Source organism: Castor canadensis, chromosome 7, assembly GCF_047511655.1.
Source record: "Castor canadensis chromosome 7, mCasCan1.hap1v2, whole genome shotgun sequence".
NCBI lineage: Eukaryota > Metazoa > Chordata > Mammalia > Rodentia > Castoridae > Castor > Castor canadensis.
This window is the reverse complement of record NC_133392.1, coordinates 6,550,651-6,576,475: the sequence shown is the minus strand read 5'-3', so window position 1 is coordinate 6,576,475 and position 25,825 is coordinate 6,550,651. Positions and strand designations below refer to the sequence as shown.

The window sequence follows — 25,825 nt, the reverse complement described above, 5'->3', positions numbered from 1 at the left end:
TACTTCTGCAGCCCCGCAATGGATGCGCAACCATAGGTAAGGCTTTCTGGTCCTTTCCTACTCACTGTATTTAAGGGAAGGGTGACGAAGAACTCCTGCCCTTCCTTTCACAGCATCTGCACATGTGCCTGCAAGATTGGCCATCCCTCCTGAGTCTTGCACTGTCTGCCTGGCCCCGCAGAGCTAGTGTTGTGTCTGTTGTCATGGAAACAGTGGCAAAGCCACAGACTCCACACTGCCAGTCACAGCAGGTTTTGGGGATGTATGACTCCTCTGCTGCGGCACTGGTCATGGTCTAAGCGTCACCAGGGGCTCGATGGGCTCCAGTGGAGGCCAGGCCACCTCCTTCAATCCCCACCCGCTCCCCAGCGGCGCCCCCTACTGGCAGTCTGCCATTTTTTGCTTTGCTTCTTTCACTATAAGAGGGACATTCTTCTCATTTGCTCCTTAATCTTCCGACAAGAACACAGAGACTGCAGCTGGGCACAAGAACATTTCCAAAGGTCACCCGAGGAAAAAAGAACTGAGGGCTCAACACAGCTGCTATCAAGAGCTTCTCTGGGGATAGACTTGCATCTCAATCCTAGCTGTGTGACTTTGGGCAACTGGACTTCCCTGCACCTTGGGTCTTCTCATTGTAATACTTGCTTCAGAGCTGAGTAAGGAACAGATGACAGAACACACAAAACCCTGCCTGCATGTGACTGCTCAAGACACCCAGCCACCATGACACTGCAGCTGCTGCCACCGTTATCTTCATTAAGAAGCAGCAGTCTTTCTGGCCAGCGTTTTAAAAGGCATTCAACTTCATACACTTCACGGTGGCCACACACAGAGGCTGGCCTTTGAAAAGACCTTTGAAACAACGAAGTGCATACTCGTCTGGCAGTTTGTGGGGACCCTGCCTTAGCTGAGAAAAGTGTCACAGGCTGAGAATCTCAAACTCTGCCCTTCAGCCACAGCAGAGAGCAAGGGGGTGTTGGAAAGGCCAGGTGACAAGGAAAGAGTGTTGGGCACTTGGTAGAGGCCTCAGGCTGGGTCAGGGCCACACAGGCCCCACCCCCTGCTGGTGGGGCCACACCCACAACCACATTGAGTGCAGGTGAGCCGACCCTGTCCGCCATCTCCAGCAGCTGGGTGCCCACCTGGCAGGGATGCAGGGCTTTACTCACCTGCTTGCCGGATGGGTCCACTGTCTGTACTTCCTCCAAAGCCAAACTTGTCACAGAAGGGAGGTGCCCAGTGGGCTTCACAGTGGCAGTTCTTCCTGTTGTTGCACACCTTTGGGGGTAGCAGGGGAGAAAGACATCCAGAGGAAGCAGCATTAGGGGGTGCCTTCCGCATGGGGTGGTGGTGAATCTTTGAGCCCTAACTGAGTGCCATAGCAAAAGCAAGGGCACTGTGGGCTCAAGCCCCACCAGCACCCAACATTCAGATTCAGTAAACATCCTGTGAGAAGCAGTTCAACACAGCACCACACAGGTGAGACAGAGTCTGAGGCTGTGAGTGAAAGCAGCTGCAGGCATTATTAAGCCTCCCCAGCAACCTTCCCCTCTTCCTCTTCGCATCTCCCTGTCCTTCCTTCTAATTCGGGAACCACCCTCCCACCCCCACCCCGTGCCTGAGATGAGAAGTCCTCCAGTGGTGAGGATGGACCTGCTTCAGGGACCAGGAATCAGACCACTGGGCATGGTAGGACCTAAGAAGTTAAGGGCACACCCCTGCCTCCTTTACACAGGAGGTGCTGGGAGCCACACTGGTCCTGGTCCATCAGCAGGTAGGGGTAGACTGACAGTGTGCCCCTGCATCCTGATGCCCACAAAAGCATGCAAGGGTTCCACTAACATTCCTCAAGCCTGCTCTGATAGCTCATTCCTGAAATACCACTTCGCCATTCTCTGGCTTTCCATCCTGCGTAATGGGCAAAGACAATGAACTCTCCCTCGGGCAATAAGAGAGTGGTACTAGTGTGGCAAGAACAGAGTGTGGCGAAGACAGGAGGAGGCTGTTCTTGCTCTTTTTGGGCCCTGAACAAGCATCCTGATGGGAGACCAGTGTCCTCCACGGAAGGGCCTCGGAGAGTGCGTGCTGCCTTGCCAAGGGTCACTAATGGTGGGCTCACTATTGACACATATGCAACTTACTGAACTAGTATATAGGACAATGGAATACCAGCAGGAAGACCTAATGCTATGAATTAGGTTGAGTTTTTGAGAACACTGGATAAAGGCAAGTCACTAAAAAAGGATTTCTGACATATTAGGAATGGGTTAGACAAGTATAAAATGACTGGGAAAAGCTGCACAGGACAAGGGGACCATGTACCCAGATGACAGCCGAGTGTCTTAAGTTTCCTCTCCACTTAAAGAAACAAACTTAAGTCTCAGGTGAAGAATTTCTGGGCAGTTTCTATGTAGAAGTCAGAGTGGAACTACAGTTAGTAAACCAACCCTAGTAGTCCTCCTCAAAAACATTGGTGCCAAATTTTTCCATATTTTAAGGCAAAATAAGACATTTGGAGCACATGTCTCACTTTGATGGCTTCCTGCTTTATCTATCTTTTCTGAAGAATCTGACCAGCTGCCCCCATTTCTTCAGATTTGAAGGCCAGCAGTCAAGAGAGCTTGTGATGAGTAGGGCAGTGTCTTTCTATGAAGCTATGATTGAGCAGGATTCCTCAGCCTGTGGCTGAGCCTGTGCGGATCTGAGCATCTTGGCTGGTCCCTCGAAGGTGCTGGTATGGACATACCACATGCTGCATTCTCACACTGCCCTGCCTGGTCTCCCACTGCAATGTATACCTTTTTGGGGTGTCTTGGCGGAGAAACTGCAGTTGACACCCTGCTTAGAAGTGCTACTTCTGAGCCTGGCCTCATCCCAGAGGCACCAAGACTGTGCTACTTGTCACCCGGTCATAGCAGTTGTTCCAGAACATGTGACCCTTTGCATTCCAATAAGTGCTAGAGGCCCCAGGGATCTTAGAGCAGGAGGGTCCCACAGTGCCCCCGCTGCTTGCTGCTGACTCCCCCAACCTCCCACCCATGCGGACCTTGCTTCATCAGTAAGACAACAGAGCTGGACTAGTTTGTCTCTTGCAGTCATCAAAAATAAACCTATGATCCAATGACGGCATAGAGAGATTCCATTTCATATCAGCTAAACGCAGCCCCAACAGGCTCATCCGAGGTGGCCCTGGAACCCATGATGGCTACTGCACAGTGGTGATTTTTATGAAAACACCCATCATCCCATGTTTGAATCACTGGCGAGTGTCTGGAAGTTTTAAAAATAGAGTTTATAATTTAGGGCATGATTTTTTTGTAGAGAAGTTTTCAAAAAAACCAAATGAACCACTGACATTTGTTAATCAAGATTAGTATGACTCCGTTGGAAATAATTAAGCCCATCAGGAAAAATAAAGTATATTTAAAACAGAGTCTCCTTCTTCCCTACAGCTCCTCTGACCTAAAATAACAGCCTGTTGTAGTCAAAACCTATCATGAGGGGGTCAAGAACACATGGTTAGTATAATCCATTGTCTTCATTCTAGTCCCTTTGGAAAGCATTTGGTTCAGACATATATTTGGAACGTGGGGACAAGAAGGATGCCCTGTTTGAAATACTAACGGAGCAAAATAGTTTCTGCTGGGTATTGAGGGGGTAGGGGGGAGAGGGAGGGGGCGGAGGGGGTGGTAAGGGAGGGGGTGGGGGCAGGGGGGAGAAATGACCCAAGCCTTGTATGCACGTATGAGTAATAAAATAAAATAAAAAAAATACTAATGGAAAGCCCTTCATGAAGCAAGGTTAGCTTTGAATTACTATGAAGATGACAAAATTCTTTCTTTAAATCACAGACTGTTAATTTAAAAGATAATTACGATTCAATCTGATTTTCTTTGTTAAATGAAAATGACATTTCTCATGCCATGTAAAGGTCAAAGAAAATTAATGCTTTCGGAGGAAAATATTGAGAGGACTGCTGTATTTTTAAAAGCCCTGATTGAAAAGACCTTTGCAGACAAGCAGTGTTCTTGTTGTTGTTGTTGCTGGCTTTCCATGTGCTGGAGATGAAAAGGCAGTTGAGCCTACTTACTCCTCGGCCGTGGCACTGTGTGGCACACTGGTGAACTCCGAAGACACTGATATTCTGACATCGACGATTGAGGCAGATCTGTGGAAGGAGGGAGACACAAGGAAGGTCTCAGTCTTCTGCTTCCCTCCCCACGTGTGTGCATTAAAAAGGACAGTGTGGAGAGGCCCCGGTTTTTGTTAACACTGAGGCAGCACAATGATGTTCTGTTTGGCTCAGACACGGGGCCTGTGGTCTGCCTCCAAACTGAGCACTTTTCAAGACTAAGACCAATGTGAACACTATTGAATTGTTTTATGCTCTATGGCATTTAAAATGGTTTCAGTCAATCCTGAAATTACGACTAATTTTCTCATATTTTTTTAAGTCCTGCTATGAAAACTATCTATTACAGCATTAATCTCCATTAAAAGACATAAAGAGGACATGATGGGTTAGTTCTTCCCCTGGGGTCTGGACAGACTCACAGACTCCAAGAATCTACAGCTCAAGAATTATCGAAGGGACATATTGAAATATGGGAACTTTTTCAAAATACTGACAAGTAGCCTTATCAGAGACATAACCCATCAGCAGACCTTGGCAGAGGCGTACAGGCTCCTCTGTGTTTACTCAGCCGCTGCAGAGGTAGGGCTTTGCTGGAGTTTGCCTCGTTTCAGAGGTGTATGATGTGCTCCAGGCTCTAGGGACCAGGCCCTTTCTCTTCCACAAGTTGTTTCACTCAGTGGAGTGAGAGGAGGTTAGAATGCAGAAGGCTTTTAATTGAGTCGGTCCTTCATGTGGGAAGGTCACATCTCACTGACCCCAACAACTTATGTAAGCATGACGAATGCCCTTCCACGAAAGTGCTGCCGACCCAAGCAGCTGAGAGGTCGGTGGAATCCTGGCCAAGGGGACTGTTATGTTCCAGAGGGTAAGAACTGAACACATGTGACTCAGTCAGGACCGCAGTGTATGGGTGTTACTCACCTCCTGAACCCATGGGCAAGGTCAAAGACCAGCCTCAGTACCATTTGATCCAGCAATCCCACTCCTGGGGATATACCCAAAAGACTGTGACTCAGGTGACTCCAGAGGCACCTGCACACCTATGTTTATTGCGGCACTATTCACAATAGCCAAGTTATGGAAACAGCCAAGATGCCCCACCACTGACGAACGGATTAAGAAAATGTGGTATCTATACACAATGGAATTCTATGCAGCCATGAAGAAGAACGAAATGTTATCATTCGCTGGTAAATGGATGGAATTGGAGAACATCATTTTGAGTGAGGTTAGCCTGGCCCCAAAGACCAAAAATCATATGTTCTCCCTCATATGCGGACATTAGATCAAGGGCAAACACAACAAGGGGATTGGACTTTGAGCACATGATAAAAGCGAGAGCACACAAGGGAGAGGTGAGGATAGGTAAGACACCTAAAAAACTAGCTAGCATTTGTTGCCCTCAACACAGAGAAACTAAAGCAGATACCTTAAAAGCAACTGAGGCCAACAGGAGAAGGGGACCAGGAACTAGAGAAAAGGTTAGATCAAAAAGAATTAACCTAGAAGGTAACACCCACGCACAGGAAATCAATGTGAGTCAATGCCCTGTATAGCTATCCTTATCTCAACCAGCAAAAACCCTTGGTCCTCCCTATTATTGCTTATACTCTCTCTACAACAAAATTAGGGATAAGGGCAAAATAGTTTCTGCTGGGTATTGAAAGGGTAGCGGGGAGAGGGAGGGGGCGGAGTGGGTGGTAAGGGAGGGGGTGGGAGCAGGGGGGAGAAATGACCCAAGCCTTGTATGCACATATGAATAATAAAACAATAAAAATTAAAAAAAAAAAAAAAGACCAGCCTCAGTAAGGGAGTCCTTGGAATTTCACTGGTTGGAAGTGTCAGTCCTGGCTGTTCACATTACAGTTTAAAAATGGTGCTGTTGAAATGTCAAGACCTGAACACAAGCTAACGTGGTTGAGGAGTCATGTAGAATGTGGAACATGCTTTCTGTACTGTCCTGTGTCCTCAAGGGAAGAGCATCTGTGGCGGCTCAGGGTATAAGGAGGCTCAGAGGCAGGAGTGAAGGGAATTCCTGACTTTGGGATGCTGTAGGGAAAAGGATAGGTGTCTGTCCCTCCTCTGTTGTCACCTCGGCAACCTCTGTGATTTCACTATCATGCTGAAAATGGGTCCTAAAAAAAAGTTGGGAAATGAGTCATTTTTTTTCCTAAAACATTTTATTAATCTGCTAACATTTAGTCTGATGAAAATGTCTGGTGAAAGAAATGAGTGTGGCAGAACATGAAAATCTCAATTCTTTCTTTAAAAAATTTTGATTTTATTTTTAAATATCAGATTCTCTCAGTGTACCTTTCCCCATTTTCTAAAAGGACTCCACTTTGGCTTTTAGCTGATCTCTGCTCTCCCCTTTTCTTCCTCTTCTCTACGGGGTCTCTGAAAATACTTTTGACTTCTCATCTTGTCCAGGTGAGAACAAGCCCCCGAGAACTCTGAGCCAAAAATCAAGCCACATTTCCAAAAGCAATATGCTCTGCTGTTGCATTTCATTCCAAAGTAATTTCCTGGCTGGAAATGCTCACGACACTCAGGGTGTAGAGATGACTTATTAGCCCTCAAGCACCAAGAAGACAAGATGGATTCCCCAGATCTGCATCTCAACAGCCAGACTGGAACCTCAGCTTTATTGACTTTTTCTTCTAGGTGCAAAGAATTGGATTCCGGAGACCTCACTCTGAGAAGTGGATCTCAGAAAACCAACCAACCTCACACCCCAGGTCTTGCACGACCTGTCTCACATTTATGATGCAAGTGAGAATTTGGGTCTTACTTTTCCATCCGCACACTTTGTCCCTGCAAGCACAAGCCCTGGGTCCGGCATGTCATCGCCCAAGTACACATGGGTCCCTCGACACAAGATCCGACCTCCTTCCTGCAGTGGGATATTTGTTTCTATGGAAACGGCATTTGTACCGATGACTGGTCGGCTGGCACCTCCTTGACACTGGATTTTTCCGCACTTAGCATCTCTGGAAGGGTGAGAGGAAACGATCTCAAAAGAGGGGAGGTTTGGAAGCACCCCTGGGCCATGTGGGAAGATACAGTCATGACGTGGTCAGGACGTGCCAACACCATACCTCATCTCGCATTTGGCAAAGGAATTCTTGGAGTCTTTGCCACAGTTGCCGTAAGGGTCGCCTGCAGAGTTGACTCGTTCGAAGCAGATCCCGGGGGCAGGCTTAGCACCTGGAACAGAGACACGACGGCACCTTTACCTCAGGCAGTGGGTTGTGGAGCTAAGTCGAGATGGGTTCTGAGTTTAGAGAAGTCACACCCAGCCCCCAGCCGACTGGTGATGGGAGCTGGCCTGGGGGAGCCTGGAGTGTCAACACTCGCACTTCTCTTGGCCCAGCTCATGGCAAAGCCCATGTCTCATGGCTTGTGCTTGGAGGCCTACAGGTCCGTGGCTCACAGCATGTACGGCCCCTCAGGAGATGAGGGCTGGCTGTGTGGCCAGATCCAATCTGGAGCAGGAAGGAGTTGGCTGGCTGGCTGCAGAGAGAAGGGGAAGCTACTCTCTTTAGCAACATCCCACACAATTCCGGTGAGAAAATGCAAGCTAGGGAAGCCTGCATGGAGTCATGATGACGAATGTGGGGGAGTGATGAGAGAGAGAGAGAGAGAGAGAGAGAGAGAGAGAGAGAGAGAGAGAGAGAGAGAAAGCTCAAATGAGCAGTGCAGAGACCTTGCACAATGCTTTCAGTCCCAGACAGTTCCAAGACAAAGTGCTGGCTTCAATTAATTCCTATTTTTGCAAGGCGAGATGGCTCTCAGAGGCCATGGAGCCATAAACCCCGAGAGTCACTGTGCACAGCATGACAGTCCCCAGCAGAGAGGCTTATGGCAGCCCGAGAACTCAGAAAACAGTCATTTTGAAGCACATCTTCCAGTCAGGGAAAGACAAAGATATAATTGGGTTCTGCAGGGCCAAAGCTACAGTGGTCTCCTGAATCCTGGGCCTAGTGACATCTGTTAACAACCATGAGGACATCAGGAAGACATGGCATGTTCTTCAGAACAAACGGCACTATCCGTCCCACACTGGCATTGGCTTTGGGCACTTTCTTTCATGTGACTTCCGACTGGCAGGATGCAGCCTTCCAGATCTGCCCCGTGTCCTTGTGCTCCCAACTCCAGGGAGCCTCCATTTGCCTTCTACAGTGAGACCCAGTCTTAGATTCCAATCAGACGACAGGCAGCGTTTCCCTCCTCCTTCCTAAACACCCCCCTGTCTCTAGCTTGTGCCTGATTCCTCTCAGCAGCTACTAGCTGACAGGATCATGTCATTCAAAAGCAAAAGCAGACACAACCACCATCTCCTACTCTCACCCCAAGGAGGGTGGGCAGTGTGCCCGACCACCAGTCACACTGTCACTTTCCCATTAACAACTGCTTTAGACAGGCCTTCTCAAATTCCCTTCCGAGGGGCACTAGCCCCACCTCCATACAATTGCCTGTGGTGGAAAAGATAAGGTCTTTCGCTCGCCAGTGTCACCTTCCTTCTCTTCTACTGACTCACATTGTCTTTGCTCACTGTTGTACCTGTGACACCCTCAGCGGCCTAGAACGGACATGATTCTTCTGAGTTCTGCCCTCTAATTCCTTTTCACCTGTCTGTTGGAGAGTGAGGGGCTGGGAGAGTGATATTGGTATAGAACCTGCACTTTGTACTTAAATTAATCCTATTTGGTGGTACCTCTGATCAAAGTGCTGGATCCAAATGATCCATGCAGCTTGGAAACACTGGCACATGGAATAGGAGCAATGCAGCCGCTGTTTGTGACTTTGCAGGGACCCTGTGTATTTGTGGCTTGCCTGTCAGTTCTGCTCCCTTCCAACAATCCATCCTTGTTTCTTTCTCTTCTTCCCTCCCTCCCTCCCTCTCTTCCCTCTTCCTTCCTTCCTCCCTTCCTCCCTCCTTCCCTTCCTCCCTCCCTCCCTCCTTCCTTTTCTTCCTTCCTCCCTTCCTTCTTCCTTCTTTTCTTCCTTCCTCCCTTCCTTCTTCCTTCTTTTCTTCCTTCCTCCCTTCCTTCTTCCTTCTTTTCTTCCTTCCTCCCTGCCCCCTTCCTTCTTTTCTTCCTTCCTCCCTCCCTTCCTCCTTGCCTCACTCCTTCCTCCCTCCCTCACTTCTCCCTTTCTTCCTTCCTCCTCCCTCCCTTCTTCCCTCCCTCCCTCCTTCCTTTCTTCCTTCCTCCCTCTCTGCCTCCTTCCCTCCTTTCATTCAGTTGGGACTTTAACCATGCACATGGATTTATTCAGCACTTAATGATCTGCCAGTTACCCAATTGCGCAAAACAGCTTGCTTGAAAATTGCAATGAGAAAGAGAAAACAAACAAATGAATATATTCTTCTGAAGTCAAGTGGCGGGTAGTGCTATGAAGGACAAAGGCAGAATAAAGGGGTCCTGGACTGTTTTTTCTTTTTTGGTGGTACCAGAGTTTGAACTCAGGGCCTTGTATTTGCTAGACAGGTGCTCTGCCATCTGAGCCATGCCCGTCTTTTTCTGTTGCTGTTGCTGCTTTTGTTATTTCTTGGACAGGATCTCACCTTTTCCCCAGGGCTGGCCTGGACCACAATCCTCCTTCCTACGCCTCCCACATAGCTGAGATGACAGGCACGTACCACCATGCTCAACTTATTTGTTGAGATGGGGGGTCTCACTAACTTTTTGCCTGGGCTGGCCTTGAACCATGATCCTCCTGATCTTCACCTCCTTAGTAACTAGAATTATAGGCCTGTACCACTGCACCAGGCTTAAGGGCTATTGTTTTTTAAGGCAGCCTGCTCAGGGAAAACCTACTACAAAAGAGGCACCCCTTAGGACTGCCAGAGATCTTACAAGGAAGGTCTCATTCCATCTCACACACAAACCCAGGAGCTAAGAGGTTATATATATAGCTGTCCAGGGCAGGATTGTCTGAGGGAAGCTGAGCTGTCCCTCCTGCTCCCCGGGCCTGGTTATGGTGGCCTTTCCCTGATGCCCTGGGCTGGTTTTAGGGGTAGAAAGACAATAAATCCCATCCCATAGCCCAAAGGACTCTAGATTCAGTGACGTGTGCTGCCACCCGCTGAACAGCTGATAAAATGAGGCAGGAGGAGGCTTCATTTATTTTTTCCCTACTTCAAGTGACCAGGACAATGGAGTGCCAGAAGGTTCTAGTGGACACCAAGCTCCTGGGACAGGGCGGGCAGAGCTGGTGCCACTGTGCCACTGAACACAATGCTATTTGGATATCGCACAGATTTAGTCACCTTACTATTATAAAGGGATTTCTCTTCTGGAACCCATGAGAGAGACAGGCCTCAGTGAAAACTGTGAATGAACGACACCCTGGGGCACGAGGAGGAAGAAAGACACACTTGCTGGGCACTGGTGGCTCACGCCTGTAATCCTAGCTACTCAGGAGGCAGAGATCAGGAGGATCGATGTTTGAAGCCAGCCCAGGCAAATAGTCACAAGACCCTATCTCAAAAAAACCCATCACAAAAATAGAACTGGTGGAGTGACTCAAGATGTAGGCCCTGAGTTCAAATCCCAGAACTGCAAAAAAAAAAAAAAAAAAGACACCCCCATCCTACACATGCTTCACAGGATGGTATCTGTTGAGGACTCTGAGGACATCAGCAAATGTAGCAAACCAAAACTGAAACCTTAGCTCAGGGACTTCCCTGCACCGTCTCTTCCTTGCTGCTCCCAACACTGGAGCCTCCTTCAGGCTCCATGTCCTGGCTTGTTCTGGGTGCCCTTCCTGCTGGCTCCTGGCTGGGCTTCCAGAACTTGCTATAACTTAGTAGACACCAAGTGAAATTTAGAAAAAGACCACAGGGGACCTTCAGTAAAGACACCGGAGTTGACTCCTCTTTATTCCACAGGGAATAAAGATCATCTCCCCTGTCATTTCCTCTTCTCGTCCTTAGTAAACCTAACACGCTTTTCATGACTGTTGCATTTTAGATCACTCATAAGCCATCTGTCGCTCACCCCCACTACTAGGTAGGAGACTGGGTACACCATGTGATAGCTTTCATTCTTGTGACCACTAGCAAGGTCTACATGCCCCATTTCCCAGATTTGAACACTAAGGCTCAGTTTCAGCATCTTAGAGATCACAGGTGCAAGCTTGGGCTTGACTCATGGATTTAAAGCTGATCCATGATCAGCCAGGATCCTGTGCTGTCTCCCTCTTCTCTGCTATTCCTTCCTCTTCAGGACACCAAGGCATGCCTGTAATCCACCTGTTCCTGGACTTGACTCCATCTCCACCAAATCCCTTTCAAAGAACTGGACAGGCTGAAACACAACACCAGCTGCTCTCTCCATCTCAGGCATTGAATTATAGTGGGGGACACCCTCCCTTGAGTCTGAGCATTTCCCTCAGAGCAGGGAGGTGCTGGGGAAAGGCAGTGCAGGTCTATGACCCTCTCGTTGCATCTCTCTCTATTCTGGAAAAGAAATGAAAAATCCCAAATAAGATGACTTGGATACTTTTGAGAGAGAAGTCAGTTCCTAAGTAACAAATTCCCTCTGCTCTGGGGTTAATTTGTCTAGTGGCTTGAACAATGCAGATTTCTAAAGGTTAACTTTCTGTCCCCCAGGAAAATGATAATGGTCTCTTTCCAAGACATACATATTTGAGCCTTCACCTAATCTGTGAGGGAGCAGGAGCCAGCAGGTCCCACTGTTGACCTATGTATGGCCAAGACATTGGTATCAATGGGACACAGCAATGACCTGGCTCACTGTGGTGTGACAAACAAACAACCAACCCAAAAAACCAATCTGGAAATCTGGATGAAAGTCAGGTCATGATTTCGTTGACAGGATAGAGTTACATCTGTCTCTGACCAGAATTGCACCCTGGCCCCCTATCATTTCCTTTCCTGCATTCCTGTCTCTGGAGGATGAAAGGAAAGATACAGCCATGGTAACTCATGACCTTGCTGGACAGGGTTCTTTGCTTTCTCCACCCTCAAGCATGTCGGAACTGGCGAGGTTTACCAACCCCTGCAGATTCTGTGGTTTTCACTGGGTGGTGAGGGGGACAGGGAGGTGGGAGAAGGACTTGGCAGAGCCCTGTGTGCAATGCTGGTTCTCTTCCATTCGGCTGGTGTTTCCTACGCTGGCATTTCCAGAAGCCCCCAAGAGAAACATGGAGATTTAAAGGCCAAGGTGTCTAAAATGAACCAAACTTGCAAATGTCACAATGAGTTGAGACTTGGTTCAGCTTACAACATACCACTGCTGTCCCAATCTCCTAGCTTAGGCTGTAGGATCGTGCCATGCAGGGACCTAGGCCACCTCTTGGGGCCAGCGAGCTCCCAGCTAGAGCTCACCAGCATGACCCAGTGACTGTGTCCTCCTGCCTCCAACGCCTCCTGGAAGAGGCTGTCTGGACTCTGCAGGAGATGAGCGTATTTCTCTGGCTCTCTGCAACTTTGCTTTTTCACTGATTTGCTGACACTGAGAGAAGTGTGACTGTGTCACCTTACGTGAGGTCATAAAAAGACAGACACTTTCCTTCCAGGAACGAGAAATCCCCATTTCCTCAGAGTTTAATTAAAGAAAGAGACTTTACACATAGGAGGTCTGAAATTAGCCTCAGTCTACCCTGTTAGGCAGATGGTGCTTGGGCATAAAGGAAAACACCACCAAGCAAGGGGACAGTAAGGTGCCAGCTCAGAGACAACTTGCTGAGCTCTCTGGACCCGTCCAGTCCCCATTAGGATGGGTGGAGAAGGCCTGCAAAATGCTTCTCTTGGTTGTGGGGTGTTGGCAGCCAGCTGGTGTTTATCTTACAGACAGAATGGTCAATAGCTGAAAAGTGTAAATGACTCTGTCCACTTGGAAGACATTGCAAAGGCAGAGATGTGGCTGCAAAGCTGCTGCACTTAAGGATGCTGGTCTTCCTTCAGGGCATCCAGAGACGTCCTGTCTGTCTCTTGGAAAGAAGGGCAGCAGTTTTCTTATCGCTTCTACAGTACATCAATTTAAAGCCTCTGAGTTCTTAATAATGGGACACTCAAATGTTTTGCCATTATCAAGAGATAAAATTTAGCCTTTCAGAGGGAATTTTGATATCACCCTGCATTTTATAATTATGTTGGAAGTGATGAACTTTAATTACCAGATTTATCTTCAGAGCGATGTAACTTACATTTGTAATTGTAGTTTGTAAGTTCCCAATGTCATTTTGTCTTTTGAAAGAGAGATGATGGCCTCTCTGAGGAAGCCCACAGTTTACTCATTCTAAGCTTTTACTTAAAATGATTCTATTATGCAAATGTACTTCTCCAGTTCAGTCAAACCAGCTCCTCCCTCCCCCGTCACTCAGCTCCCTAACTCCTGTCACCAATATCCACAAAGACATTTGCACAAACAATTGGAGGCTGGCTTGTTCTTCCTGTCTCCCATCTCCAAATTGGCTTTTGTGTTCAGCAGCAAATGACCCAATATTACCATTTCCATCTTATATGCTGGGACGATAGGAGTACTTCCTGGATCCCTAAACAATATGCCTCTTGGCAAAAATATCTTTTCTTCCCATCTGTAACCACCAGCCTTATAGGTGATTAGTAAATGCAGGGCCCCAGGTGGATTTTGCTAAGCCAAGTTCATTTAAACCAGCTTTGCCGATAAACACTGAATATTACCAGCCCATAAAAATTGTCTGGCCGGCTCACACTGTGTAAATCAAATGCCTCTAGGTTCTGGTGAGTGATAAAAATAGATAACACTAGTATGTTTCAAGCTTCCCCATGGCAAATTATGTGTGCCTTTACATGTAGTTATCATGCACTATTTGTGAGATTAATTGCCAAGTAACATCGTAATGTTCTCAGCCTCTGTGCCAGTGGTTCTGAAAAACACTGGAAAAATTTGCTGCCTGAAGAAAAATAGCCAGTTGCATTTCATCAAGACTAAAGGTCATATCACATCAACAGAAAATCCTTGTGGATATTAAGACTGAACTGGAGGAGAGCTAAGCCAAAGTTACACTGTTTGAATCCAGATAACATTTATGTCTCAGACACCAACATACAAAGTCTTTTTTTTCTATGATATTGGGGGTTTTGAACTCAGGGCCTCATGCTTACTAGACAGGCACTCTACTACTCGAGCCACCCCTGCAGCCCAACATAGAAAAATCTTGAGATGAAAGATCTGTGGGAGAAAATCAGTGAGAGGAAAAAATCCTGTTGGCTGGGAAGCCAACAGGAAGATTATCAACATCAATAATAATTAGAAAAACAAATAAATGAACAAAAAACCCCAAAAGGTATCTGAAAGCATATCGCCTTGCCAGTTAGGAGTTACAGGCATATGTTTTGAATTTTCTGTTGTTTCATTTGTAGAAAGATTTGGAAGCAGGAATCCATTATTGAAATTTAATGCTGAGTTGAGAAAAGCCCATTTCCAAAGGGAATAGTTAGCTGGAAGGAAGGGCTTCATCCGGCCAGCACTGGGGTAGCCAGCTCTGGAGCATGAGTAACGGACATCCTGAAAGGAACTGGAGAATCCTGGGTGACTCAACAAGTGGGCCAGGTCACTGGGGTACAAGTGGCATCGCCATCAAGGCAAGGATGCAGTGAGTCCTAGAGTTCTGAGTGACCATGCTTTCCTAAAGGCCTCCCATGACCCTATTCGAACATGGTCCAGACCTGGGGCCCTTGCTGCTGGGTGGGGAGATGAAATACTGCAAATGCAGTCTGGACAATGTCTTCCTTCCTGACTCAAGAAAAGCTAATTCAAACCAACCACTGTAACAAAGCATTCCAACTCTTTCAATCCCCAGGACATCTGGCTGGCCGGAGGCCTGGCTGAGGAAGTCACCTCTGCCCCCAGGGCTACATTTGCCCAGGATCAGTGCTTCCCAAAGGACACTGATGGAGTCACATCCTGACTCCACTGCAGGTCTGTGCGAGAGTGCAGGGACTGAGGGAAGTGTGTTCTTTTGGCAGGACTGGGCTCTTGAGTCAGCATCTTTCACCCAGCAGGATGTCAGTAAATATTTAGCAAATGAGAGAATGGGTGACAGATGAGAGGACCTCCACACTTCCAGTCACAGCCCAAGCCTACATAAACAGAGTTACCTGTACTTCCCTCAGCTGGTCCCACTGTGTCTTGCACCTTATCCATCCCATGCTGGATGCTGGAAGCCCCCTTCCTCTTCCTGCCCTGGCAGGTGGCTACTCCAGGGCAGCCTCAGTCATGAGGCCTCCCAGTTGGTGCTCTTCTCTTCCCACCAACCTGAGCCTTCTCCTCTCTGCCTCACCATCTCTTGCCTGCCATCTTCTCACAGACCTTTTAAAAAGCCCCAAGGACTTGAATGTCTTGTTCACTGGTCCAGGAGCTTTCTGCAAGTCCAGCTGCATTTTATTTCTAGAGTTTCGATTTGCTAGGCGCTCTGTATCAGGAACAGTCCCATGTACAATATACTACAGACAGTAGATTATGGGTTACAAAGAGGGTAACAAAATACCCTTGAGGTAGGTAGACTACTAGATCCACTTTTCAGCTAAGGCACAACAAGGCTGAGCACTGTACTGAAGGTGGTCCTATTCGTTAGTGGTCTGCTCAGTGCCAGTCCCCCCTCAAAATAAAAAAGGTCCACGGTCTAATCTAGAACCTGTGAGTACATTACCTTAATGGCAAAAAGGACTTTACAGATACAATTAAGTTAAAGATAGGAGATTATCTTGGCTCACCCAGGCAGGCCCAGTATAATCACCAGCGTCCTTCTAAGAGGGAGGCAGGAGGCTCAGAGTCAGGGAAAGAAATGTGACTACAGAAGCAGAGGTTGGAGAGACACAGAGATTGAAAGCTGCTATACAGATGGCCTTGAAAATGAAGGAGGAGCCATGAGCCAAGGAATGCAGGTAGCTTCTGAAAGCTGGAAAAGGCAGGAAGACAGATTTTTCCTCAGGAGCCTCTAGAAGCAAGTGGACCTGCCAACACCTGGCTTTGAGGATGTCTGACCTCCAGAACTGTCACAGCAGCCATAGGAAACTCTCAGAGTGCCCTTCACCTTGGAGACTAGGCAGCCCCACTAATACAGAGAGAGAGGGTCCCATTGAATTTGTAAGTGGGGGTTAAAGGCCCATTCCAAGAGCTGATGGTGCACAGGGCCACAGCTGGTGGTGGCTTTCCATGTTCTCTGCTCTCCCAAGGAAGTTTGCTGGTAATTTGAGCTGAGAAGGGGCTGCCAGGGGCACTCTGAGACATAGGGAGTCACAAGTGTGAGGTAGCTCCCCAAACCTGGTTCCCAAACCTTGTCTCTGTGATTTGCTTAGCATTACCTGCAATGAATTACTCCTGGCCAATTCTGCCATGCCCAGGTCAAGGCCTCCCCAGTGATCAGTGACAGGGTGAGAGATGAGATCAAGAGAGAAGATCGAAGCGGGGTTTCCAGGGAAGCACCCTCCTCAGGAAGGGGACACAGCTTCCTGAGCAGCCAGGCCTCTGGCCTCACCCTTGTCAACAAAGATGAGAGGTCAAGGGGGAACTTTCTTCATGACCTCTTGTTTTGAAAAGCCAATCTGTGAGTCTTTTCTTTCCCTCCTTCCCTCCCTCCTTCCCCTCCTGTCTCTTGCTCTCTCTTTTCAGGCAGCTTAGGAAGGACTAGTCTGATAAGATAATAAATATCAGCGTAGGTCACCATCAATCAAGAACACAAGGCAGGCTGAGTTACGTTGCACAGCGGTTCAGAGAGCACCGTGGAGTTCTTTTTGACCTCACGTTGGAGAGCATGCCAGCCTTCTCAGCACAGTGGGGCAGTAGAGGCTCTTTCAGCCTCAGTTTTCAGTGTCAGCGTATTCTGGCAGCAGGATGCTCCCTGATAGCATCAGAAGGACCCCTGTCCCTCTAGAAGAGAGCTTACTGACTCTGCAGAAGGGCTGGGAGGGGACGGCCACTAGGAATATTTGAAGCCACAAGGACCTGGTCTGCAGCAGTAGCTGCTGTCCCAAAGTGATCTTGTTGGCTGAAAGTTGTCTGAGGTTGCTAAACCATTCAGACCCCTTGTGGCCATGTGATGTGTGTGCAGTGAGTGCCTTCGCAGTGCTTGTCTTGTAACAAGGGTGTCCCGACTCTACCTTGAGCACTTAGTGGTAGCAAGGAGGCCTGGGACCCCGGGCTTCCTCGTGCCACCTGCATATCGCAATTGTGGTTCACTGCATTCAGGTTACTGTCTTCTACCTCAGGAAGCTCTAAGTGCAGAGGGGCATTTGTGGTTGGCAAGGCAATGGGCTCCACGCCAGGACACAGCTTCCAGAGACATTCTCCATGCTTGGCCTCTGCTTCCACGTGACATTTAAGGCCGGCCTTCTACTTCTAGTCATCATTTTCTGCTCTAGTTTATTCCCCTGTTATTTCTGAAACCAGACCCTTACTGAAAAGCCTGGCTCAGATTTCCCTGAGGTCACTTGACCCTGGGTCTGAGTCTAGCTGATCATAGTAGCCTGGCTGATGCTGGGGTCTGGCCAGGTCACCTTTCAGCCTCAAGCAAGGCCTTGGCCAAGCTGTAAGGGAAAGAGAGAGAACCACAAGACCCTCTTAAAGAGCACTCCCCAGAGAATTCTCATCCAGAATCCTGGTTGCTGGAGGCAGGGATCAAATCCCAAATGGTTCCTGGGGTGGCGAGGCCCTGGATTTCTGACCCTAGACTGGAGCAGTGGTAGAGAGGTAAATGTAGGGTACAGATTCTGCTCCATTTTGCCTCTGAACCTCTGCTTACTTTGAGAGCCTTTTTGTAGGACTTTAGACCAAGACCTCACTTGCTCTTTGGGGTGACTGTGCTCTATGGGGGGTTACACCTGGTGGTTGGGCCAGTGACAGAGTTCAAATTCCAGCTGTGTTTCCTTGGGAAGCGGACTTCTTGTCTTAGAGTTTTAGCTTTACCCTCTGTAATGCTAAAGTCATTGACCATACCTCAAGGACTGGAGGGTCAGAAAGGCCAAGTGGGCCAAGTGCCCAACTAAGAGCACTGTCCCTTGGGATGCAAAGAATAGATGTCTTCTTGTTTGATTCAGTCACCATGGGAGTTACATCCTGGCTGCCTTCCCACCTGGGTTCTTTTTCTAGAATACACACCAAACCTGTCCTAGCAAATGGCATTCCACGCCATCATACAGCTGTCTCATCTCCCCCGACCACCAGCTTGTAGCCTCAAACAAGCCACTTTGAGCCTGAATTTCTTCAACCACAAAAAGATGAGGCGGTGGTCAGAGGACACCTAACATCCCTCGCATCCACTGTTTCTTACATGCTATAGGCTTTCTTGTCTAAGAGTTGGCTCACCATTGCCTGTTCTTTGGGGGTCATAGACTTACTCTTGCATCAAGTTGGATCTGGGAACTTCTCTGGGACCAGCCTTTGTTCTCTCTACCCCTCCCCAAGCTGCAGTGTCATCTCTCTCTAGGATCCTCAGCCCTTGATTGGGGCCCTTATTTGTGCATAAGAGACATCCCCACAGTCTGAGTGGTGGCAGGAAGTTCTACCTGTCCACTCAACCCTGTACATGCCAAGTCCTGGCCAACTCCTCCCTGCCACCCATGGAGCACCTAGTGTCATTCCTGCCTCTCTTGTTGGGCTGCATTGAACTCCTCAGGCTCCAGGAAGCTGCACTGTTGCCTGCTCCATGCTTCTGCCTCTGCCGGGTAGCCAGTCATCCCGCACTGGACAGAATGGATGCTTTGTGGGTGGTATGATCCAGGAGCAAGGATTTCTGCCCAGCCTCGAGCAAGTGGTAGCCACATACCTGGTCCCCAGAGTGTGACACACTGCTGTTCGTGGGTCTGGCAGATGCCGTTGTAGCAGTAGCCATCCACTCCCTGGCACCGGTGGCCGTCGTGCAAGTACACGTTGGCTGGGCACTGGGGACTGGCTCCTGTGCAGAACTCTGGGAGGTCACAGGAGTTGCTGGAGCTCCTGCACGCAGTTCCTGCAGGCTTCAGCTGGAATGACAGGGTGGCTTAGGGCATGAGCACTCAGGTAAGGGAAAGTGGCTCTCCAGAGGTGGAGCAGAGCAAGGCCACCTCCATGCACCCTTCAGAAATGGTGAGAATTTTAAGGTAAGCCCCTTTTACAGCATAGAGAACTTATTAAACGGTCTTGTTCTGGCATTCACCTTTCTTCTGTAACGGGATGGGCAGCCATTTTGGGCTTGCAAGCAGTGTTAGGGTTTCTAGATGAGCGAACATGTTGCTGGCTATCACCTGTCATCTCAGGCCACCAGGCAGGTTGATTCTTCTCTGGTTGCCAGTACTGTCACATGTTTTAAGTTGACATTTGTACTCCCAGTTTGCATTTGTGGGCAAATTAACAAAAATAATTCCAAGGGCACAAGTCAACAGCAACGTTAATTTGTCATCAAACTACAGAACTACAAACCTCTGTAGATCTCTGTGGGGAAAAGTTAGAGAAGAGGTAAAACACAGGGGTGGTGAGGGATGTTAGGTGTCCTCTGACCACCGCTTCATCTTTTTGTGGTTGAAGAAATTCAGGCTCAGAGTGGCTTGTTTGAGGCTATAAGCCAGGGGCCTCCACATTGTGGGTTTGGATCCCTGCACACTTCTCAAAGGCAGTGAGAAAAAAAATCCCTGCTCCCTTCTAGAAGGTCTGGGATTTGGAAGGAATTGTTTAAAAGTCATTAAAATGGTTGTACTAGTTTACATTCCCACCAGCAGTGTAAGAGGGTTCCTTTTTCCCCGCATCCTCGCCAACACCTGTTGTTCATGGTGTTGCTGATGATGGCTGTTCTAACAGGGGTGAGGTGGAATCTTAGTGTGCTTTTAATTTGCATTTCCTTTATTGCTAGACACAGAGAAACTAAAGCAGATACCTTAAAAGCAACTGAGGCCAATAGGAGAAGGGGACCAGGAACTAGAGAAAAGGTTAGATCAAAAAGAATTAACCTAGAAGGTAACACACACACACAGGAAATCAATGTGAGTCAATGCCCTGTATAGCTATCCTTATCTCAACCAGCAAAAACCCTTGTTCCTTCCTATTATTGCTTATACTCTCTCTTCAACAAAATTAGAGATAAGGGCAAAATAGTTTCTGCTGGGTATTGGGGGGGGGAGAGGGAGGGGGTGGAGTGGGTGGTAAGGGAGGGGGTGGGGGCAGGGCGGAAAAATGACCCAAGCTTTGTATGCACATATGAATAATAAAACAATAAAAAAAAGGTAAAAAAAAAAGTCATTAAAATGGCTCACCCCCTGGCATTGCCACATGCTCCTCCTTCTCCTGCCTCCTGTGATCATTTTGAGTCTCTTCTGGGTAAGCTCAGCCTTCTCCCTCCTCCCCTCAGCTACTTTCAGGCACCTTCCATCAGCAGTAGCTGGGTGCCAGGAGTTGCCACCTTCTTACGACATTTCCAGAAGTTAATGACCATCAGGAGGGGAACAGAGGATATTTTAGCACAGAACATAAAATGTTACGATGCACTTCTAAATCACCTGTGCCAGGGGACAGCTAAAGGGAGTCTTCTGTAAGCCAAGACCAAGTGCTTCAGTTATAAGAAATAAAACTCAAGCCAAAGCTCAGGGTTCTACTTTGTCACAGATCAGCTCTGTTATGAGATAAACAATGGACTGCCAAAGCAAATGTGGTCACAGTGGCAATAATGGCAAAAGCATAAAAGTGCTACTCTTGATTGTGCCGGGTGGGCCCAGCATCTTCTGTTGGAAGGACGTTAAAATCAAGATGCTTATCTGAACCATCCTGGAACAACCTGTATGGTTTCTTGGCAGATGTTCTTGGCATCAGGGAGGTAGACGAGGTGTGAGGCTAAGTGACAGGGGTTGGGATCTGGTTCTCCTCCCATTTTTCTAGTCCTGGTGATAGGACCCCCTGTGCAACCCATGGCATAAATGGATCATTAATGTTGAGCTCAAGCTTTTTGTCCTGTTAAGTTTTCAGCCCATAAATAAATAATTTACCAAGATGAATAGCAAGTAAATGTGCATTTCACTAGAAAGCAATAAAAATAGATAATACTAGTGCATGGGAAAAGGAATGAGAGTTTTCGCAGGACAAGCACTGGGAAATTGATCTGCCATATTGCTTGCCCTGCATCAGATTTGAACCACTGGACTCTGTCGGTGACTTTGGGGCGAAGTTGCAGCCTGCATGACCTCACCTGACAGTCTTCACAGCACAGCCCATGTGCACACACAGCATCTGGCTTCAGGGTACAGGTGGTGGCATTGCAGCAACGATTTGTACATTCCTGGGGAATGAAAGAAGATCCATTTGACAAGGTCCTACAGAGAAATGAGTCATAGGACACAAGTGGGCATCTGAATGGTGTGCGACAGAACAAGAGGGCCTGGGTCTTGACCTGAAATCCGGCTCAAGGGTCATTTCATCTGCAAGACAGCAAAACGTCTGCTAAGTTCCATGGACTGACTAGTGCTGTGCATCCCTGGGAGAAGTCAGTTGCACTGAGTACCTTTCATGAAAGGTAAAGGGGCTAGAGGAGGAGGGCTGGCTGCAGACAGGAAGCCGTTCTGATCTGTGGCATGCTGGGGCTCCAAGAGAAGTCTCCATGCAGGACTCACTACAGTGAATTCCAGGAGGATCCTTGGAAGTCTTTCCAGTTACCCATTCAGAAAAATATACATTGATTTATGTACACCTTACTCTTCAAAAATGAACCCTTTTGATAGGGCCAGAGGTATATCTTAGTGGTAGAGCACTTGCCTAGAATGTGTCAGGCCCTGAGTTTAGGTGTCAGTATCTCCCCCCTCCCCCCCACAGACATGAATGAGTAAAAATAAAGGCTCACTTTTGACAAAAAATAAAGGCCTTGACAGGAAGTGAAGTAAAACCAGTATTTGAACCCAGTTCACTGCAATCTAACCAGGTGGGCATAGAGGAGACCCTTGCTCATCATGCACAGCCTGTTGACTTAGGGCAGTCAGAGTGGGGACTGACATCAGCATGACCCAGAGGTAAGAAGGTAGCTGGGGCTGGCAGCCCTTTGATTTTCAAGGGATCTAAACAGATGATCAAATATCAGCACATTGTCCTCTCTGAAACAAAGCTGAGAGAACACTAACTCTTGTAGTAAGCTGTCCTTCACAAGTACTTTGTTTTTCCCACAAAAAGAAACCAGGGATTGACATCTTTTGCTAGTTCTCAACAGAGGGCCTGCCACATTTTTGTGGTCAATTTATGAAGTCTATGACTTTATAGTACCCCAATAGCTGGGGGAAGAAATTGTGATTGTCATAAGATTGAACAGTCCACTGAGTCTTTAATCCTGCTTCAATTACCAATGCTGTTTGATTTTATTCAGTGTCTAATGTGCTCTGAGGAATTTATACATTAGTGGCTAGTGTGAAGCTAATTGTATACAAGTTTAATAATATGATAGTTGACTCCTGAAAACCATTTTTTGTATGAATTTATCATTACTATTACACATGCAATTCATAAATTTTGCCAGCAATCAAGAAGATTTATGGCAACCCTAGATACCTGAACTGCTCCCTATGTGGAGCCCTATGGATTATGTTATCATTTGCTGTTTACCATTTGCTCTTATCATACATATTTCAAAAGTTATTAAATTTTAGATTTGTTTGAGGACTTTATAAACATCCGGAATGTGTAATGTATACAATAAGATAAAACTGCCAACCAGAAGTCATAGCTGTAACTTTCATGACAGTAAGGGTTTCTAGCTCCTAGACTTAATTTCTACAAAAGTTTAGAAACTTTTTTTTTAAGGAGTCCATTAATCACACCCTGACAAAACCATCAAGTGTACAACAATTCTGTCTTGTTGGTTATGGTCTAAATGGCTCTACTAATGACACATTAACCAAGTTAGAGATGCCCTGGAAATTCTAAGTTAAATCGGCCATCTGATATTTGGGTCCTAAAATCCCTTAAGAACCCACCTCCCTCCAAAACACCAGATAATATAAACAGCAGCTCAAATGGAAATGCAGCCAAGTAGAATGTCTTTGGCTTCAAAGGGGATTGATAATGTGAAAAAGATAACTAAGTTTAAAAGGTATGTGCAAGCTACTGGCATCCTATGACTTTAAAGAAGGAGATAAGGCCGCTTTCCCAGCCCAGTTAGCTGGAAGAGTGAGTGAGTCATCAAGATTTCCTTATGTTGATATAAATCCAATGTCCTGAACCAGAAGGCTGCAACACTCACTTGCCTTTTAACTACCCTGAATCTATTTCTTCTGCAGTACCATATTTCTCAGAAGAGACAAATTCCTCGTCTGCTGATACATTTATTATTTTAGAAGTCAATAGAGCAGCAACAGAGCCAATGAATACTAAGTCCCCGAAGAAGAAAGAATAATGAAAGCATTAAAGAATCCACTGCAAGTCCCTAATTGTCATTCTCAAGCTGTGGGTAGCAGATGTAGATTCTTAGTCACAATGAGCTGGGATAAAACTCCAGTGTACCTTCTTGGGAATGGTGGAGCTTATTTCTGGGAGTGTGGGAGTGGGGCTGATTCTAGCTGTGTGCTGGACATTTCTGACACCACTAGCTCCCTGGTTCTCTGATTAAGTGACACACTGAGTCCCTCTCTGGGCTAGGAGATATATGGCCCTTCTGATCAATGGTAGAGGAATATCTGCAGTGCCTGAGCACTGGCAAGGGGGAAAAGGGCCCAGGTAACAAGTCTGACTGCAATTCTTGTGCAAAGAAGTTTGGGAACTGGAAATGGGCTACTGCAATGCTAGGCACAATTGGAGCTTGAACCTTGAAAAGCAAAACATAAATTATAAAGTTTAAAAAAATATAACAAGTGAGACAAAAATACTCTCTGTGACTTTAAAAGATTTTGTGGGAAGAAGAGCTTTGGAAGAGGGCAGGGAGACTTCTCTTAAAATATCAAGAACTCATCTTATGAAATATAAGGAACCTAACCACATAAATGCAAAGTTGGGAATTACACACAAGCAGAATTTGGTTCTACATAAGGAGGGCTTTGTGATATGCAAAACTGCCCCACAATGCAATGTGCTACCTGGAGAAGATAGTGCCATAGCTGCACAAACTACTTCCTGGAGGTAAGAGAGGACAAACACACAACTGGCTGGCAGATGGTAGGCTCCAAAGTATATGCTGATATGGTGGAGAAGGGTGGCTGTGGTAATTAATGGTGGACCAGTGGTGATGGTGGTGGGGATGCTGGTGTGCCTGTGGTAATGACGATGGTGGCGAAGACTGTGGAGATGGTGACAGTGGTAGTGTTAGCTGGTGGTGATGGTGGCAGATGAGCCAATGGAGTCCTTCCCAACCTGAGAGTCATGGCTCCATGAAGATCTGTCAGATTTATTTCCATTAATAACAGAGTTCAAATCAAAGACAAAGCATGGCTTTGAAGTCAACATGGCTTTTCCTGAGGAACGTGGGTGATTTAAGCTACTTGTGTCACTTCTTTAAGAAATTAGCAAGACCTCCAAGGAACTTCTTTCCCATCTGCACACCCCATCCCATGATGGTTTCACATTTCCTCCCCAATTTTAAAGAGCTTTTGTAACACCATGATTAGGACTTGCAGCTACACAGCAAGCACACCTGCTCATTGTGAGCAAAATTAACCACCACTTACCGTTGATAAGTTCTGAGTTTGTCAAGGGCACAGAAACACTTGATAAAACCACCTCTACCTCCCCCGCCCCACCCAGTACCTCTAAAATTTCTCCAGAAGCTGTCGTTCCTGCTGGTGTGGCGCCCCCACCCCCGACACTTGGACATAAGACATAAGAAGAACTCCAAAAACCAGCTGATTATGAGGGGAACGCAGGAATGTACAGGACCCTCCAGCTCAGCCTCCCTCCTGGAACCCCCTTCTCAGAGCAGCCCTCTGCGACTTTCTTCCTGAGCCCTCATGAAGCCATCTGTGTGTTTAGCTAAGCCTGCCTTGAATTGGTCTGCCATTTTGGCTTACATGAGCTCTTGGGGAGGGAATCCCACATGCAGCCTGCCTACTGTACAAACGCCCTGTTTTGATTTATGCTGCACACAACTTCCTTTTGGCTTCGAGGGGACACTTGTTTTAGCTGGAGTTCTCCCTGTGCCCTCGCCTCTTTCCTTCTCAGGACTTATTCAGAGATTACAAAGTGGCTGCCATACTTTCTATGTTGATTAACTTGGGCCACACAGAAATGAGAACATTGGCTGCGGTTGTCTGGAAAGCAGGGTTAAACAAGCCCTGTGGTGGATCAAAACCTTCTCTCGCTGCTTTTGCTGGTAGCTTCTGAGAGCTGACAAGCTGAGAGGCAGAAGCCCTGGAGCCCCGGGCCCTGCACACGCAGGAGGCTGTGGCAGAATTTCACCTCGAGAGAAAGCTAAAACCGAGTGTGGCTGATTCACATTCCCCTCTGGTAGCGTGTCTCACAGAGAGAAGGAGATGGTGCTTTCCAGCTCTTTGAAGCCAGAATTCCAAGGCTTTCTTCTCTGTCAGACTCAAAGCTAAATGCATTTTTATTGCTCTCGTCCTCATCTCACAGAGAACATTGCACCCTTCCGTAGAGAAGATTCTTTTTCTATTTAAACCAAGGGATACAACTTACTCTGTGCACTAGTTAACATTCAGGGCAGCCACCCCAGCTGCAGAGCTAGTTCAAGGTGGCCTTGCCGGACTTTTCCATCCTGACTCTCCAGCCAAGAGCCTGAGCCAAG

At 47.4% G+C, this 25,825-nt stretch overlaps 1 protein-coding gene across 2 annotated transcripts in view; it reads right to left on the bottom strand.

Moving 5' to 3' along the window:
- Adam12 (ADAM metallopeptidase domain 12) overlaps nt 1-25,825 on the bottom strand; it is a 332,872-nt gene that overhangs the window by 31,216 nt on the left and 275,831 nt on the right. For both annotated transcript variants that reach the window (XM_074078072.1, XM_074078071.1), the window contains 6 exons: nt 21,302-21,391; nt 18,917-19,112; nt 7,237-7,345; nt 6,930-7,128; nt 4,094-4,171; nt 1,173-1,281 (listed from right to left, as the gene is read on the bottom strand). In XM_074078072.1, the coding sequence (XP_073934173.1) occupies nt 1,173-1,281; nt 4,094-4,171; nt 6,930-7,128; nt 7,237-7,345; nt 18,917-19,112; nt 21,302-21,391 (781 nt within the window). The remainder of the gene's footprint in view (nt 1-1,172; nt 1,282-4,093; nt 4,172-6,929; nt 7,129-7,236; nt 7,346-18,916; nt 19,113-21,301; nt 21,392-25,825) is intronic.